Source organism: Sander lucioperca, chromosome 2, assembly GCF_008315115.2.
Source record: "Sander lucioperca isolate FBNREF2018 chromosome 2, SLUC_FBN_1.2, whole genome shotgun sequence".
Lineage (NCBI taxonomy): Eukaryota > Metazoa > Chordata > Actinopteri > Perciformes > Percidae > Sander > Sander lucioperca.
In genome coordinates, this window is record NC_050174.1 from 25,365,449 (window position 1) to 25,385,185 (window position 19,737).

The window sequence follows — 19,737 nt, forward strand, 5'->3', positions numbered from 1 at the left end:
CTCGTCGCCCCCACTCCAGCCTTCCAATTTACTGCCACTCACCTTTTTTTAATTCCATCAGCGTGATGATGAAAGCTGAAAGACCATTATGGTCCTCACCAGTGGTCGGACAATGAGTGAGCGAGTGCATGGGCCTGCATCGGTCACACTGTCAGACAGCCAAATGGGTTAGGACAGAGAGGGGAAGCCAAGGCAGAGGGGAAGGGGGGGGGAGGGGTCTGTAGTGCCAAGGCTTGAGTGGCATAGCCCCCAAATGGTCCACAGAACACAACCACAGAGTAAACAACACAAACCTGAGGGTGTGTTCATATGATACAGAGCATGAAGGTACAGTGTACCATGTATCGTAAAGTGTAATCCTTGCTGGGGTCAAATGTTTCACATATTTCTTTGTGTTTGTTTTAAGCCACTTGGGGGAGCAGATGTCTGGCATAGTGTTGCATCAGAAGATTTCAGATACAGTAAACCAAACTGTCTATAATATAATTATCATAATTGTAGCATACGCTTTAACATAGTACTGTGTATGACTATCACAATATGCTATATAAAATAGGGGTGCCCTAATTATTTTCATTTTCAATTACCTTTTTTTATTAACTGGTTCATAGATAAAACGATGGATGATTTATTGAATTCATCCAAATATTCACTCGTTCGTTTTCTTCATCCCCTATGATTGTTGACAGAATACCTTTGGTCGGACAAAACTAGCAGTATAAATGTGTCAATTTGGATACTGGGAAATTGTGAGGAGCATTTTTTACTGTTTTCTAAACAGAATATGAATGAATCAAGAAAATATTCTGCAGATTGGTCGTAAAAATAATCATTAGTTGCGACCCTAAATAGTTAATTGGTACGTCTAAAAAAATGTCAACAAAATATTTAGATTTTCAAAACATAAAAACCAGAGAAACGCAGCAAATCCTTACATTTTAGAAGGTGGGGACAGAATATGTTTGGCACTTTTGCTTGATATGCCATTTGAGGATAGGAGATTGTCGCAAACAGATAAAAAAATGTTTTTCAAAATCATTAAGCACAATGAGGTAATGAAAAACTTGATATTGAGAATGACATAATGCCATGCTAGCCTGACAAACCAGACCTACATCAAGATGTTGGGTCTGGGAACTCACCATTGGCAGGGCTCAATCCGAGGGGCGGGATAAACGGTTGTCTTTCAAATTCCCTCTGCACGCAATAGGATAGCGCTACAACCAACCAGAGCAACGCTGGTTGATAGATTAAACTTTAAACTCCGAACACATCTTCCTTTTTTAAGAATGACTTCAGTGCCTTTCTTTGTTCTTTTCTCAAAGAAACGCTTAACTCCAAGTCTTCCAGAGTCGCGGCCAAAGCCGATTCCAAAGACCGCTGTTCGCCAGCAGCAGCAGCCATTAGCCCGCCCACCGACTCTATACACGATGTGATTGGCCCGGCCAGAGTTTGGTTTTTCCAACTCGCAAGCCAACGGAGAGTTGCTAGACGACCCTGGCTGCAAATTACATTTGCTGCCGCTAAGGTGCATCTAGATTTCTAGGCTAATACCATGCATGATATAGCTTTAAATACATCTGTTTGGAACTTCAAGGCAGTTAAACAAATCACAAGAGAGGTATTTGCAAATGATTTGACTGAGTTCTTATGCTGAACTAAGGAGCATATACATGGAGCGTGCTGATGAGGGTGCTATGTGGATGGCAGAGGGGTGGTTATCATGTGGAGGTACATATACGGTCTCAGCTGTTCACATGTAAATACAGTTCAGATTACTTAAAACCAAAAGCAGGCACCCATTGACAGGACGTCAGGCAGGCGGCTTTCGGGTAGCTAACATGTCAAGCCATGTTGTGTCATGGGTCATATGATCAGCCATGGGAACGGTATGGGAAACATGGGGAGTATGGCCAGGCTGTGTGGTGGGAAGGCCATCTGGTATCACCAGTCACCAGGCACCTACCACCATATGATCATGCCTCTTCCAAGACCCTCTCGCCTCCAAAACACAACAGCACTCATGACCCACCCCCCTCCTTCTCCTATCCTGCACCCAACCCCCTAGCAAATGCCCCTTGCAGTCTCCACAGCTATTGACCGCCAGCTATGTTTCCGGTCATTGGCATTATTCTTGTATGACCTCCACTCCCCCAAACAACGCCACTCCTCACGCTCTACATGTCTTCAAATATTGAGTTGTACAACATCTTCTGCAATCACAAAAGAGGAGCCTGAGGAAAGGAATGGAACAGAATTTGCAAGGACCGTCAAGCTGTCATACAAAAACACCTCCGCAGAAAGAAAAAAAGATGGGAGAAAAAGTTTGACGGATTTGTTATTTCGGTAAGAAATTAAACAGCATCAATGAGGGGGGGGGGGATGCTCAATTGCTGCAGCTGAAAGCCCCTGCTAGCTGTCAGGAATCTGGCAGTAGCCCGCAGTCTGAAGACAAGACCTCCTTCAGTCTTTGGCTGAATCACTGATGAATTATTCTGTTATTCAGACAGGTCCTTCTAGCTTGCGAAGGAAAAGTAAAGTCGGATTTTTGATAGACCCTGGCAAGATGATGACTGCTGGATTATTCATAATGTTTTCCTTTTTCATTCACGACAAATCTGTTCTTCTATTTTTCATGAGCAGAAGATGCTCCGGCCTCTGCAACTACATTTGGAGGATTTGAGCACTACCCTGCTGGTGTTCTAAAATAAAGAACAGTTTATATTTAACTCAGACGTGGTCTGGTGCAGGCTCCCCCACTAATTGAGGGCTATGCAGTAATCGTTCAGTTGGCTAAAACTCATTTACCATAAGCTCTGCTGCAGCATTAGGATGAGGTCAAGGCAGATCAGCATCTCTCTCATCTCCCCCTGCTAGCTACATACGAACTGAGTATAAAAACAAGTATAAAAACTGATTTTAGGTGATTGGACACCCTGAAGATACTGTACTCTATATAGATTACAGTATGGAGCATCACTGCAAAACGTGGCAGGTAGAAGAGGGTCAAATGCTAACTCAATGCCTGTTCCAAACTATTCTTTGATTGTCACTGAGCAAAAGCGAGAAGATCACTATGAATGACAACCAAAACAACAACATGGACACTTGACATCGATCCATATATGGCTCAAGTGTGACTTGGACACACGTTGGACTCCCTTTTCCATACAGCACTGCCCAAGCAGGTGCTCCCTGGCTGAGGAATGCCCAGCTGAGTTGAAAAGGTCACATCATGATGCCGGCCTGCTCTTAAGTATGCCAACTATCTCGGTCTTAAGGGGGTCACGGACGCAGGGTGGGAGGGGGCATCCTGCACCTCCCCTACTAATTTTGGGATGCATCTGGAAAGGACATACACTCAGGTTGTTGACATGCATTTCATCCCAATCACATTTTCCAAACAAGGATTTCAACAGAAAACATTTGCCCTGCTTTTGATCCACTGGCTCGCACTTCAAACTTATCAAAACCAAAGGATGGAAAGAACTGAGAGAGTGTGTGAGGGAGAAAAACAGCTTCTCTGTTTGGCAGTTATCTGGTGGCACTCATCCACAGGGGCAACTGTTTTAAAACGTATTATTATCAGAGCAGCGTAGAGAGCTGACAGAATGTTTTTGTCTGTCAGACAGGGGTTCGGTAACTCCACCCCTCTCAGCCCAGCGGAGGAGAAGTTGACCTTATTCAATCAAATTTTTTTCCCCTACACTTTCTTTCTTTTTGGATGTCTGTCTTCCCCTTTTTGTGCATCTGATCGCTGCCAAGCTCGGCGGGGAAAAGAGCGTTGTGATGGTGTAGGCTGCCTGTGGATGTGCTTCAAAAACAGGGAACACTTCCAGTAATGTATGCACATCATGCTCTGGTACACACACACACACCCACACAGACACAGTAACACACTCGCAAGAGCTAACAAAAGCACATTCCTGTGGAATCTGTGCAAATGAAAGACAAAAGAGTTTAATGCCATGTCTCTCACACATTTGGCACTACAGCCCATAGGCTATCAATCCTGGCTGGGCTCATTCAGAGGCTCGCAGGCGATGATCAGGGACAAACTTTCAATACTTCACTGGTTTTCCCATGATCACACCAGTCCTTCTATAGGTGGTACTGACATGTCTGAGCCCATGAATGTGTCAGAGAACTCATAAGTCAAAGCACTGCATTACTGCAAGACAGCCCCCCAACACACCCCCCCCACACAGAGACACACACACACACACACACACACACACACACACACACACACACACACACACACTAAACATATCTCATGGCCATGACTATTTACAGCTTGAAATTGTCACTAAGTGGTGGAAGTGCATCGTCCTCTTTACTGTCTTGCAGCAGCCCACAAGCATGTATTTTACATACACACAGACTACACATCCATATTGTGCACACGTATTGTACGCTCACACGCGCGCGCACTATCCTCCTGAAGGACATCGATATATCTGCGCTTGTGTATTAAACTGGGTGAAAAAAAGCCACATAAAAGACATAAAAGAGTGATGTTCCGGGCTAAAAATGACAGGTATGCAACAAAACCCAAACAATTAGGAATCAATAAGGAGGAGGAGAAAGACAAGAAGAGACAGAGAGGCTGAAGACACGATGAGAGGAGACAGAGGAGACCGGCAGATACAGCAACACTAACCTGTTTCACTTCAGCAGGCATGGTCCAAAATCCCCCCCTTCGTTCCCGAAGAAATAAAAACCTCCCGAGGAAACGTGTGACAACTATTTCCAGGTGTCGGAAAACTTGTCCTTTCCCTCCTCTCCTCCTCTCGTCTCCTCGCGCTTTCCTTGTCTATTTACGTGGAGTTTTCCCTCTGTGAGCGCAGAGGTAGCAGCTCAGACGCAGGCAGCCATCCTCTACTCAGCTGCGTCGAGCCAGACAGAGTTAGCCAGCGGAATACAGGAAGTGTGGCGGTGTGCCTTTCACAATAAAAGTGCGACTATTGCACATGCTCGCAAAAGGCAGCTTTACGGATGTGTTGCATATCTGCTAAAAAAAATAAATAAATAAATAAATACTGGTTACATTTGAAACAACCAGAGAATCTTTTTACTGTTCAAGTTGTAGGTTGAGACTATGTTGTTATAAGAGAAACCAATATAATATATGGGTGTTATTGTTACTTATTTGTCTTTAGAACAGATCCCAAATCACATCAACTATATTGTGCAAGCTAACAGCAAAGAAAGCAACCAATCTACTTACAAATCATAGCTGTTGTTGATAGTAGCTAATACATCCTATGTAACCAAACATACAAAAGTCTGCTGTCATAAAAGGGGTTGTTTTAGGTAAAAGCACAGCTTATAAATGAAACCTATCTGTTTAATACCGTCAAACCCACACATTTAGAGACGGGATTTCTTGCAAAACGGTTGGTGCACTCTCTAAATTTTCAAGAGACGTAAACAAAGTTAACTCCAGAATTTAAAAAATAAAACCATCAACTCTTTCATCATTGAAACTATATGCCCAGGTCCTTTTCCAAAAACACTGATATAATGTGTTGGCCATATGTGAGGCACACAGGTGACACATCTATACATCTATACACCTATAATAAAGTAGAAAGTGTATATTACTATTTCATGACAGGCATTTTTTTAATAAATGTTTTTTGCAGTATACTTGATTAACAGGCATTTCATTCAAATAACACAAGAATGTCTAATGGACTAGAGGAGTTTGGATTCATGACCAAACTCAGTATGGCAGTATGGCTTGCACTTCTTTTCATAGGGCATGAAAGCAGAATGATGATGCTTTTAATTTGAAAGTAAAATCCTTCTACATCCAGTGTAACTCTGGCTATCTCAGGCTGGTTTGACACAGCTGAGAAAAGGGATCCAGCTTTCTCCTTTGCAGAGATGCTGTATGAATGTATGGAATGGAGAGAGATGGAGGGCAAAGGCAGCCGGTGCTTCTGACAAATCCCCCCCCCCCCCCCCCCCTCTCTAACGAAAGCACGAATCCAAAAATAAGGAATGGAGCTGAACCGAACTGTGTGCATTTGCACGCACGCACACTCACTCAACAAAAAAAAGTTAGCCAAAGAGAGAACAAAAACCTCAGCGGCTGAGAGAGAGGGGGAAAAGAGGAGGTGTGTTAATAGAAAGGAGGGTTCCCAGACAGGCAGCAGGAAGTGTAGCAGCTCTCTCTCTCTCTCTCTCTCTCTCATTGGGTCTATGTCTGGCATCTTAGTAGGGTGGGACCAGCTCCCTCTATGCACTCCAGCTGCGTCTGTCTGTCAATCCGTCGACCCCTCCCCCTTGTTGGCATAGACAGAGAGAGACGAGGAAAAAAGAAGAGGAGGGGGGGGGGGGGGGGGGGACAAGGGGCTCACACACAAAACAAAAGTTGGCCCTAGTGAGGCGAAAGCACCCAATACGCTGCACATTTTTACACCCTACACACACCCATGCACACACAGCTCCTTTTTCTCCACCTCTTTGTCCCGTTCCTCTCACTGCACTTGATATAAGGGAGGGGTACGTGAAAGAATTCACATTCAAATGTCAATGACTGTGACCAAGACCGACAAGGAATGTTAATCTACTAACGTAGATGGAAGCTTAACTGAGGACAACTTGGAGAGACGTCTGGACTTACAGAAGAGAGGAAAAAGAATGACTGGACTTAAAAAAGAAAACAGAGAAAGGAGAAATCCCAAACGGAGGGGAAATGGCTGAGGTTTTGCATTCCACAAGCCCGGTATTTCATCTCCCCGAACGTTACTGCTCCATTTGTTCTTAATAAAAGACCTGGTCCACTATGCACCATTAGGCTACATTTACTATTTACTTTTAACAATACCATTAAGAACTCATCCAAACATTAGGTTTCAAAAAGGGGTTTCAAAAAAAGTCTTATAACTTTAACTGTGGTGCATTTATTTCTCTTATGAGATTTGCAATATCACATTCCATTTAAGCCATTTAAACACTGAGTGAGTTTTATAACCCTGTTTAAAAATCCATTAAGTGCTTTAGAATACTCATGGGAGGCAGATTAGAAAAGAAGCATTACTCTTTATTTCCTCTGTACATGTGTGTTTTGCCTAAGTCCAATTTATAGTTTTATGTTGTGATTATTGTTTTGTAGGAACATTTGCTAAATACCCATGCCATCTAGACTTAAACAAGACAATAATTCTACTGCCTTTGCTGACATTAGCATTTGGCTCAAAGCACCACTATGCCTAATAAATGCCAATATGTCAGTTGGTATAATGGGAATGTCATTCATTGGTTGGTTACAAATTAAAATTGTATCTTACTGTATGATGCTGCTGGATGGGAAGCTTAAGGATCACCAAAATTATCACAATTCATCATGATGGGCACAGAAAATATCATGCCAATCCATTTAAAAGGTGTTTAAAGTGCTCATATTATGTTCATTTTCAGGTTCATAATTGTATTTTGAGCTGTACCAGAATATGTTTACATGGTTTAATTTTCAAAAAAACACCATATTTTTGTGGTACTACACATCACTGCAGCTCCTCTTTTCACCCTGTGTGTTGAGCTCTCTGTTTTAGCTACAGAGTGAGGCATCACACTTCTATCCCATCTTTGTTGGGAGTCGCACATGTGCAGTAGCTAGGTAAGGACTACTAGCTAGAAGCTAGCGCTGCTAGCAGTTAGCCACCTCGTTCTCAATTGCAAAACACTGCTACAACACTATAGAACTACTTACATGTCCCTGTTCTGCAGGTATTCCACACAAAGTTGGAAGTGCGCCCTCGTTTAGAAGTCTCCCGGCTAATCCTGCCTTGTACTGACCGAAGTTGGAGAAACAGCTAGCTGATGTGGTATTAGCTAAAGTGGTTAGCACACACCAAATGTTTCAGCTGATGACGTAGAAAGCCCTGCCGATTTTGAACAGCTCACCCGGAGACTGAAGGCAGGACACATTCAGAAACCATATCTCACTCAAAACAGCATGGATGGTTTTTTTTTCCAAGTTTAAATGTGTGTGGAAGCACCAGAGACGCAAAATAACTTCCCAAATCCCATCATTTTCATAATATGGGCACTTTAATAGTCGAAACATTTCACTCAAAACCACCAATGTTAACCTCAGCGTGGTACAAGAGAGAAAATCAGGGACTCACCAAAGTCATTAGGATTAATCCTCTGGGGATCAGTCTAGACCATAGACTGTGACAATAATGGACCAAGCTTCCGGGTCTGAAAAGTGAAGCCAATGTGCCTTAAACCTGCATCCTTTCTAATTTCCAGCAGGGGGCGACCTCACTGGCTGCAAAAATAAGTCAGTTTCTATAGAAGTCTGTGGAAAAATGACCCTACTTCTCACTTGATTTATTACCACAGTAAATATTTTCACAATGAGTTTATGGTCTCAATCGATACTTTCAAGTCTTTGTCAATAGAGCATGATGTTTATTTTGTAAATTATGGTCCCATTTATATTTAAATTGACGATGAAGCAGGGGATTCTTTAGGGGCTACATGCCGACCTGTCAATCACGACAGAGGCTTAGCTAACCATGGCACGGTGTACATTAAAATAGTCGTGAACTTGGTTTTGGGTCCGTGTTTTCATCCTAAACTTTGACCCTCTCACTGTGTGTTTTCACGTCATCAAAGTTAATTGGAATATTTTGGTCACCTTAATATGTCTTGTACAGTGTTGTAACAACCAAGCTAGCTAGCTACTGCTAGCGTTAGCTGGTCACTTAAGGGAAAGTCTGCCGATTTTCTCGTCAAAAATAGTCACATCCAATTTCAAAAAACCAAGATGGCGACATCCACAATGCCAAACTCGAGGCTTCAAAACGGCAGCCCACAAACCAATGGGTGATGTCACTGATGCTACCTCTACTATTTTTACAGTCTGTGGTCTGGAACAAAGTTGGGGACCAACCCACCGACTGCCATCCCGAGAACCATGTTATAGCATGGCTTAAAAAAATGCTATCACTCTTTGCATACAACTCACTGAGACAAAAGTAAAAATAGACAGGACAGGTTGAGGTAAAGTAAATATCCCAAAAAGTATATTCAATATTTCATTTTAAAAGAATTCCTGGAATGTGTTTAACATCACAGGGTGGTGATACATGCACACTGTCACAAAAAAGCTATATATTCTCTTAAGTCTAGCCAACCTACACCTGGGACTTGTAAATTAAATGTACAAGGTGTATGAATAATCCAGCAGTTGAAATCAAAGCTCCTAAAGTCAGCGTTCCTCTGTCAGGACGTGCGCTTTGAAACAGATGGTAAAGAGGTTAATGTTCAGCAACAAGGCGTGCTTTGACAGCCAGACACCTCCAACGAAGCTGCATCTGTTAAAATCATGTTTTTCACTTCCATTCAAGATGCCAGATGCATATAGAAAAACAGAGAGATAGAGACGGAAGAGCAAAAGTAGACTGTAGGCATGAGCGGCTAGCGGTTTAAAAATATATATGGCATTTCATTACATAAAATGTTTTTATAATCTTCAGTTTCAAAGGAGACTTTAATGGCATCTCTTTTTGAAAAGTACTTCAAACCCTTTTCCACTCTGCCAAGAATACATTTCTTGGGAAACCCTAATTTACCTCCTTCAAACTTTAATAAGTTCAACCAAATATTCCATTATACACAAAGCAGGTCCACAAAAAAAACTTATAAAAAAAAAAAAAGATAATACTGACTGTGCTGCTCCAAGTTCCTTAAGACAATCACTGCATAGTGTCGGGGCCCTGCTGAAAACATAGTGTATGTGTGAGAATCTACAGGGCCAAGATGATCTGCTCTGCTACAGGCTGACTACTGTTTATTCCAACAATGGCACAGCTTATCTAGTGACTCTTACTATCATGTTTTATTTTCCCCTTGAAAAATGGCTACTCAGCGATGCAGAGGATTAGAGTCCAATCTATTGGGGGCTTTTGTCTTGCAAAAAGGCAATTTTCCCTTCATCAAGCTCTGTTTAAATGACATCACTTTAAATGAAAAGGTTCTATTTTCTGTTTTTATGTCACAATACTGTAATTGCACAGCAAGATTTTTTGAATACAACTATAACTGGATTAGGCTTTTCCGAGTTTTTCATCTTGTCATGCGTAATTGGGACACTGAATGAGGCACAAACAACCAAATCTGAATCAGTCTGAGTCTGACATGCAGTTAGATCATCAACTTTTACACTTTCATTTTAGTTAAACATACCCTCTGGATTTGTAACGGAGTCTTTCTATTGGTTGTTCTAAAAATATTCAGTTTTTAAAGATAAAATTCAATTTTCCATATGCCTCAGAATATGTTTTAACGTTGGCTCATGATCCACAGTTTCTTGGCACGTTTGTCAGCCACTGCATCAGACAATCAGCTTATTGGGAATTCTGTTAGTTTGTGTTATGTTGCTTGGAAATTAATAGAAAAAGAAAAAAGTGATGCACATCAGCTGCATTTGTAATTGAGATGCAATTAAAAAATTTTAAAGATAAAAAAAAGTCCTTACATGGAATTTGTGTTCGGTATATATGCCAATATTCTAACACGTCCTCATTCCTAAACGACAGAATAGGTTGATTGTCAATGACTCCCCAAATGACATACAGAATATGATCGTTCTATTTACCGTTGCACGGTGGCCAATTGGCTTAAAATGAGTCACGTAAAACTACTAAAATAAGGTCGTAACGTGACGTCATGGACAATATTACTTGTTTTGGATGTGGAATGTTTGTGTGTGTGAGTGTATGTGTGCATGACAGAAAGGTGTGTCAGATGTTTGTTAAAGACTACGGCAGTGTGACCATACAGATGTTTTTTATGCTTGTGTTTTTTATGTTATCTGTTGATTGTTGGAGCCGACGATGCAAGAAAAGTTTCTGTGTGAAGAGACAAAATTTTATCTTATCTTGTCTAATGTCATTGCGTCGGACTAAGGCTTGAAACTCAAACACTGTAATTTCAAAAAGTGACAGTTAACTTATGGTTTCACATGGGACATGAATCCGGGTCTCCTCAGTGAAAGCCATGTGTGTGTTTAACCCATCCACCAACCCCAACCTGATTCCTTACGCGTAATTTCTGCTCTTATACTTTGTCACCTCGCTTCCCTTCAAGATAATTACTACAGCCACGACAGGTCGCCGCCTAACAAGAATCGTAATTATGGGTCGTTATGAGCAGCTTGCACAATCGACCTATACGGTCGTTTTCTGGGTGAGGACGCTCTGCATTATTCGACTATTTAGTTTGTTGACTTTTTCAGACTAGTTGATTTGTCTGCTTTAGCTATGTTTTTTAAATCCAGAGTTTATGCTTTCCAGGAAAATTAGATCCCTAAGCCAGTTCACGTTTGCATGTATTTGCTGATCGACAATAATATGAGAGACACAGTTTTGCGGTTTATACTGTGGAGAGCAGAGCTGAAATTCTTTGATTTGCTTTACTTTTACAACAGACCAATATTCACGTTGTATTAAAGGTCCTATGGCATGAGATTTTTACTTAATGAGTTCCCCCAGCCTGCCTATGGTCCCCCAGTGGCTAGAAATGGTGATAGGTGTAAACTGAGCCCTGGGTATCCTGCTCCGCCTTTGAGAAAATGAAAGCTCAGATGGGCCAATCTGGAATCTTCCCTTTATGACATCATAAGGGGAAAGGTTACCTCCCCTTTCTCTGCTTTGCCCACCCATAGAATTTGGCCTGCCCATGAGAAAGAGAGAGACATCACGACTTGCAAACGAGCGAAGCATGGCAGTTGGTCAAGGCCACACCCCCATCCTCCACCTTGCCCCCCCTCTCTCCTCCTCAATAGCATTTAAAGACAGACATAGACACAGAAATGGCACATCCTAAGTAAAGCTCATTGTGGGACTAGCTCGTAGTGGCTGTAATTCTGCACCAACGCTGAATTTCGGGAAAGAGACTTCAGATACAGTATTAGGGGACCACTAAGGTCTATATAAAAGAGACTTCAGATACAGTATTAGGGGACCACTGAGGCCTATATAAAAGAGACTTCAGATACAGTATTAGGGGACCACTGAGGCCTATATAAAAGAGACTTCAGATACAGTATTAGGGGACCACTAAGGTCTATATAAAAGAGACTTCAGATACAGTATTAGGGGACCACTAAGGCCTATATAAAAGAGACTTCAGATACAGTATTAGGGGACCACTAAGGTCTATATAAAAGAGACTTCAGATACAGTATTAGGGGACCACTGAGGCCTATATAAAAGCATCCAAAAAGCAGCATGTCATAAGACCTTTAACCTTTATTAAAGAACACACTGGGGTGAAATTGAAAAGAAATGTTCACTTCTAAGTTCCTTTTGCCATTAAGGCATTTGTAGTCTCAAGGAATGTTCTGTAAAAATTCAGTAAAGTAATCCTGCACACCTCCCAAAACAACACTCAGTGATGCTTCTGTTCTTCATTTGATGAATGTTTATATGCTTGTAAGTCATGTCGTAAAACTGTCGTACCAGTATGTTAAACTCATGAGGATAATTAAATCAAGGCTTTGAAGAACACCTCCAGCTAGCCCTACTTAAAAGTTCTAAGACTGTTTTCAATTTAGTTCTTTTCAGTTGAAAGGGGTCAGCATCCAGCCTTGTTTAATTATCCTGCTGGACACTGGGAAGGGTGAGGTCACATTCCAAAGGTGGCACTGGAGTCCGGTTAAGGTAAGTGGCTTTATTTTAAACACATGGGCTACAATTTAGTCTCTGAACTTAACTACCAAGCCCAACAGTCTATTCAGACTACCACGGTTATCTTCAAGTAGAACTTTTCCAGAAACTGAGGTAGTTCCCCTCAAAGATATTGAGTCAGTCTGTTCACCTATGTGAGCACACAGAGAGGATGTCTGGTAAATGATATGAGAGCAGTGTTCAGATACCCCTCTTAGTGCTTTTAGTAAGCATAATGGTTTAATGGATTGTGATCAAATGGCAGGGAGGTGCACCAGGACAGGCATTTGAAGGATGAAGGTTTGAGCTGCCCCAGAGGAATATAAATAGCCCTGCAGTACAAAAGGCTTTTCTGCTGCTTCCCCTTCAAACCTCTTTCTCCCTGCTCGTCTCAACAAGGGGAATATGCGCAACCCCAACCTTGAGTAAAAGTCCCTGTCCTTCCATGTCAGTGCCTGTACCGAGATGAGACACAGAAAGGACTTACTCCCTACCTTGAGTAGTTAGCAGTGTGATTCATGGGCCATCGCCTCAAACTTGACCACTAATGTTGAAGTGTAGTGAATAAAAGATAACATAGATGGCAGGGTCTGCTTTAACCGACGTAGTGGAAAGAAGCAAGTGGTTTTTGCTCCTTAAAGCTTTAGTACGTTACTTTTTAATATTAATGAATGTCCGTTACATTCAAGCCATTGCCAAATGAGTTGCTAGAAAGCTAATTAAGACTATCGGCTCCACACAACTCTCTCTGGATTTCTCAGTATGACTATGTTCAGAAGATTGTGGCGTCCGGTGACCGGTTTTCCTGTGCAGAAACTCGAGTGAAGATAATGACCTCTCTTCTGAAGAGTCCATGATGTTTTTTTTTAATCCTCCGTGTCCTTCTTGGCTATTTGCAACTGCTTTTTTGTAAATGGATTGCATTGCCCTTTAGAGTTCTTGTCATGCTGTTGGAGGAAAAGACAATTGAACCATCAACCCCAAGATTATTGGACAATCCACTCTTCCACCTGACCCCAGTACTGCCTCCCAACCTGGGGATCTGGATCCTCACAAGGGGTTGTGAGACATGTATAAAATAAGAAATCTGATGGACTTTTCTTTAACCTTTTCATCTTTCTTATGAAATACTTTTTAGTATGCGGTTCCCAAAGTGGAGTCCGGGGACACCCAGGGGTCCTTGAGGGAGTTCCTGGGGATCCCCAGCAAAAAGGGGAATCATTATTTTCACTATAATTCCATAACACAATGACAAAATGTATGACTATTTTAATCATGGGTTTCATACACTTTCTGGAACAAAACATCTAAAAGCAAAAGTCCTATCAGATGGTAGAACCTGGGACGAAATCTTATCAAATTCGGGGTCCGTGGTCTAATTTGTGTCAGTTAAGGGACCCTTGAAATGAAAAAGTTTGGAAACCACTGCTTTATAGTTTTACCTATTCAGACCTCTGAAAATTATTCAGATGAAACAATCGGAGAAGCAAAGAATTTGCCTGAACCGCCATCAATTATAGACACACACCGGGGGTCGAGGGATCACAAGAAGATATTGCTTCATGTTAATGGGTCACACGTGAAAAGAGGTTGGAAACAACGATTTTAAAGCGTGTGTGTGTGTGTGTGTGTGTGTGTGTGTGTGTGTGTGTGTGTGTGTGTGTGTGTGTGTGTGTGTGTGTGTGTGTGTGTGTGTGTGTCCAGAAGCTGTTTGTATCTTTTCAGAATGCTAAATGTATTTGCATTCCTTTACATTAATATCCACAGGACGTATATTTATATGTAAAAGTTCTGCACTTTTGCTTTTTCTGCAGGCTGCTCCATGAAACTACAATATGAGAAGAAAGTAGTGTAGGAGGAGGGTACTGGAATAGACTGGTATACAAAAATAAACAAAGGAGGCACTTTCACACCAAGGTAATTAGGGTGTTTATGGGAGGAGAGAAGGTTCCTGATGGAACAGCGAGGATATAAGACAGGGGAAGATAGAGGAGGGAGGGGGTAAACTAAGGCTCATTGTTAGGCAGGTGATTTACAAGGGTACAGGGGCTCCGGGCCCTGCCAGTGGAAGGATAGATCATCTGTCGCTATAGCACCCTTAGCCCTTTGTTTCCATTGTGCCTAGACAAGGCTGGGGGGATGTGGGGACGAAAGTGGGTGGAGGGCGGCTGGAGTGATTGTTGGTTGAGTGCTGTTGTGCCATCGCAGGGCCAGGGCCTGTACATCTTCACCACAGACAGCAGCACAGATCAAAGGCTGCACTGTTCCCTCTCTCTAAAGCTCACAAGCCTTTGAAAACTTCCCAGAGAATTTGCACATAGGGATGATATGCCTCTGCAATGCTAGGGGCCTTCTGAAAACAGCATCTGAATACCAAACACCAACATTTAATGATACCCACAGTGCGAGAAATTATCCTGAGTTTGCTTTTCAATGCAGCCAGGTTATTGTATGCACCACTAGGTGGGATCTGTGCGTGTCGCACAGCGGCCGTGGGTAGATGGATGAGTCGTCTGGTGTATATGAAATGAGGTCACCTTCTCCCTTAGCTCCAAATAGACTTGGTTGTCTGAGTGCTGTCTGCCTTTCTCCACACATAGAACTGTCAGCATGCACCACTTGACCTTTCAGAGCCTCGGCGATAACGCTCCTTCAGGCAAAAATCAATTACCACAGGCAAACGCAAAATCAAATAAAGAAAGGGTATGATCTTAGCATGTGAGGAGTCACATGTTGGGGCAGTCTATGGATGCAGATTGAAAGGCACCTCGGTCCGTGTCACTGAATCTCTACTGATAATTTCATCAGGAAAGCTAATGGGGGATCCGACAGCTTTGTTCTGATGTTCGTCACAGGAGGGCACAGCGTAACCACTCTGATTCTCTTCCCTGGCTGCAATTCATAATGTGTAATACTGAAGTGAATGAGGATCAGAATTCAATTAGTAAGGTCTTGGAAAGTAGGCCAGTGCTGTTTACAAGAACCTCTCCCACACTCATTGTACCAATACAAAGGTCAAATCGTCATGTAGTGATCTACCTTTTTATACCCTGTGTTAACATCATACAGGGCCGACACGTTGAACCACAATATTCTGTAATCCAATGTATTTGTGGTTGGTACTATTCTTTTGTCTCCCTTCTCTATAGGACAAATATAAATAATTTTAAAACAGTAAACCGTTGCATCTTTAGCTAAAGAAAACATGAAATTCTGGAAAAGCATTTAATTTAATCTCAGATTTTCTTTATTGTTCAACAAGACCAAGTTCACTACGGCCGCTTGGCTGTAGCGGTTTTATGAAGATGTGTTTAGGCACAGTGATGCTTTAAGCTAAATGCTAACTTTTGCCTGGTAAAATTCCCAAAATGACAATGCCATCATGCTGACATTTAGCAGGTAATGTTTACCATTTTCATCATTTTAGTTTAACTTGTTAGCATACTAACATTTGCTAATGATCACCAAACACAATGTATAGCTGAGGCTGAGGTGAATGTCATGTACAGGTATTTTGGACAAATCCAAATTTTGACCTGAAAAACTAAAATGTCAACCAACCTTATGGTGGTGTTAAAGGAACATCAGGGGATCACCAAAGTCAGTAGATGCCATCCCCTTGGGACCATGAATGTGTCTAAAACATGTCATGGCAATCAATCCAATATATCCTGAGATTTCATTATATTTCACAATTCAGTTGGGACCAAAGTGGTCGACTGACCAACCAACCAACCAACCAACCAACCTGCCATCTATAGAGCCGCTAGATTGACTAAAAACTACTCCCTATTAAGGAACATTTTTATGTTCACATGAACATTAGCCAGAAGATTTGTCACCAAAACCACCACTTCGAAAGGCTACAAATATTCTTGACTTTAAATTTACAGAGGAAATGACTGCTATATTTCCATATAACATAGTCAAACCATCAATGTGTGATTTATTGGAGTCATTTGGCTGCACTCCAGGGCCATGCCTCACTCCACATCCAGGCTGTACTGGACAGAAGAGCCTGCAGTCTTAAACTCTGAGGGTGGGGGGCTTGGTGAAAAAGCAAGTAGCCTTACGAGTTTCAGAGCACTGTTTGAAGTGACCAATCATACAGTGCTGATGATCTGCGTGAAATAATCTGCAACCATCTCTGTGAACTAAAGATACATTTTCCCATGTTTATTAGCTACCCCCTGGGGTCTCTCTCTCTCTCTCTCTCTCTCTCTCTCTCTCTCTCTCTCTGGTTTGGACCCAATCTGTTCCAAAATTACTATTTAGATCAGTGGATTATCACTCATTAGGCATCTGTTTGAATCTGATTTCATTTATCAGACTTGGTCCACTTTTCCGATCCTAACTTTAAATAATGGCAGTCCCTTATTGAGTCTGGCCCTGGGGTTGTGATACTGAATCCTTAGTTACTGATCCATGATCCATTTTAATCCATCATGCAGCGTGTGTGTGTGTGTGTGTGTGTGTGTGTGTGTGTGTGTGTGTGTGTGTGTGTGTGTGTTTGTGTGGGGAAACTAAGCAAGGAGGAGATAGAGAGAAAAGGAACGACCTAATGCATTCCTTATCGCTCATAACACCTCATTATGTGAATTGTGTGTCTCTCTCAGTGCAGCACACACACTGCCACACGCCACAGCACCTTCTGGCTCAAGAATGCCAAGCACTCAGGTGCTGTTTGCCCCAGAGCAGACACTGATCAACCTCCCTCCCTCCGCCAGCCCAACATCCAATTTGCTTTGGCATTTATAGGTGTTTATGATAAAAGCTGACAGTCCAATGCCTGGTGAGCGAATGACATTTCAAAGTGATGTAAGATGGGGCATGGTTATGTGAGCAGTGCCCGGTTATGCACAATTGACTCCCCAGTGTACCAACAGCCAGGGTGGGGGTTAACTGTGAGTCTGATCTGTGAGGGATAGCGTGAAAGAGAGGGTTAATTCACTGCCTGTCATGTTAAGCACTGTCCAGTATATCATGGACCCCACACACACACACACACACACACACATATATATAAAAGCAGTAGATTACCCCTGTGGTGGGTGAGAGTATGACGCGTTTACTTTACTCTGCTATACTTTTCCTGCATCCTCTTCATTATCCCCTTCATGAGGCCAAATTGGCAGCAAGCCCTTTAAAAATAAACACTGACACGACTGTTAACAAAATGTGACTGCAGGCAAATACAACCGCAGGCAAATAGGCACAGCGGTTGTATCTGTGCAAGTCTTGCTATATCAAAAATACATGAGACTGCCTCCTTTACCGTGATTAAAGGTGATGTATCTAAGTGCTTCAGGTGCTGCATCGCCAAATTGTGCTTTCAAATTCTGGTTAGTAAAAAGTGTACAGTCTGAGAGCGTTTCTTTTTTTTCTTTCCTTTGTAAATCAATGGGCTGTTGTGACTGCTGGCATTTGTAGGAGATTTCTAACTGTCTACATCTTACATTTCCTGCTCCTGCAGAGTCAGCCAGCATTGACAGGAGCCAGGGCCAGGACTCTAATGTCCCCCAGACACTGGCCAGAGCTGGGCGAAAGGCCAAATCCAATCAGCAGCACCACCAGACAATATCAAAGACCAGTGGGCGAAAGGAAGTGGGGTTGAATGGCAAGCTGTGGCGTAGAATGAGGAGGCAAAAGGAAGACGCAATGAGAGGTTGAATCTCATCAGCTGGTTTTAACGATGAGTCACCACAGAGCAGATTATTGCACAACATCCAGGACAGTGGGTTCAGACAAAGGGAACAAGTGTCCCAAATCACAGAGAAACTGAACAGAGAGATTGTAGAGTCCCACCAGTGATGAAAAGCAATGACCGTGAGCAAACATGACGATGGAATGAGCTTGCTCAATGGAAGGAGGTCGCAGAACAATGTCGCAGAAGGTAGGCAGGGAGGCAAACACATGGTAGCGCAAGGTGGTGATCAAAACATGACGAGGGGTTGGCCAGCATGCCGGCATCATTTACCTGCATCACCACCTGCTGCCATGCTAGCGGTTGGCTGGTAGGGGGGTTGGGAGGCAGGTTGGCGCGCTCTAGCTGCAGCGTGACGTTGCGCCGCTCCTCCTCAAGGGCTCGGGTCAGCTGCTCAAAGCGCGCCTCCTGCTCTTTCACTGAGGCCAGGATGCTGGCGGCCGAGCGAACATCATAGTCCTCCATGTCCAGTGTTGGTCGCAGTTGTACAGATCTTCCAGGGGAAAGAGAAGGGGGAGGAGGGGGCACCAGGTCATTAAAGACACCCTGACCCAACAGGCTGGGTGAGCAGCATCAACAGGCTGATGCAAGTTCAACGTCAAATACAAGACTAACTCATTAGCCAAGATGGGACATTGATGATTTGGCATACAGCACAAGCTTTTAAGAATCATCATGAACAAAAGACCAAGATGACACATCAAAATGGAACAATTAGGATGGCTGACTGGATGATTGGGGGTAGGGTCATACTACAGAGAGTCTATGTGTTACAGTCAAATCTGTTTCAGTTAGACTCTTGAGCCAATACCCTGAAGGGACAAGCTCAAATTCTCCCCACAAAGGGTGACTACTGTACATGGGGTTAGACACTCCGAGCCCAGCAAAGCAAAGACATTAAAGAGGATGCTCTGCTGGGTGCCAATTATGTTTTCACTTTCAGAAGTTTGAGGCTTTTTTGTAATTAGGCAATCCTGCCACCGCACACACAATTCAATACAGTTTTGCTGGAACATCAGTGCAACAAAATGGAAACATGAGCCAATAATTCCAAGTACAGCAAAGGGAATGAAACAGCACAGTGCACACTCACAAAAACAAAGATTCTTGTTTTTGGACATCCAAAAGGTGGAAAGGAATGAACAATTACAGCTAGCATGGAGGAATGGCACTGTCATTGGTAGGGATGCACCGATACCGATACCAGTACTCGGGTGTCGGTTCGATACAACCTGATACCACTTTATGGCAATGTGACATTAGCCTAAATAGATATAAAAATATAATGTTTTGCGGTACGTCAGTGTTTTAACATTGATGTGTTTACTACTGTTGCCAGGC

General features: G+C 42.6%; 1 protein-coding gene across 24 annotated transcripts in view; it reads right to left on the minus strand.

Moving 5' to 3' along the window:
• Positions 1-19,737, minus strand: part of arvcfb (ARVCF delta catenin family member b) — a 269,067-nt gene that overhangs the window by 138,829 nt on the left and 110,501 nt on the right. For 13 of the 24 annotated variants that reach the window (XM_035995480.1, XM_031300557.2, XM_031300551.2 and 10 more), the window contains one exon: positions 18,670-18,889. The exons of 7 other annotated variants lie outside the window; for them this stretch is intronic. In XM_035995480.1, coding sequence (XP_035851373.1) covers positions 18,670-18,861 — 192 coding nt within the window. In that variant the 5' untranslated portion in view covers positions 18,862-18,889. Of the gene's footprint in view, positions 1-4,663; positions 4,919-18,669; positions 18,890-19,737 lie in introns of those variants that run through there. 4 more of the 24 variants (XM_035995536.1, XM_035995534.1, XM_031300562.2 and 1 more) reach the window with 2 other exon arrangements.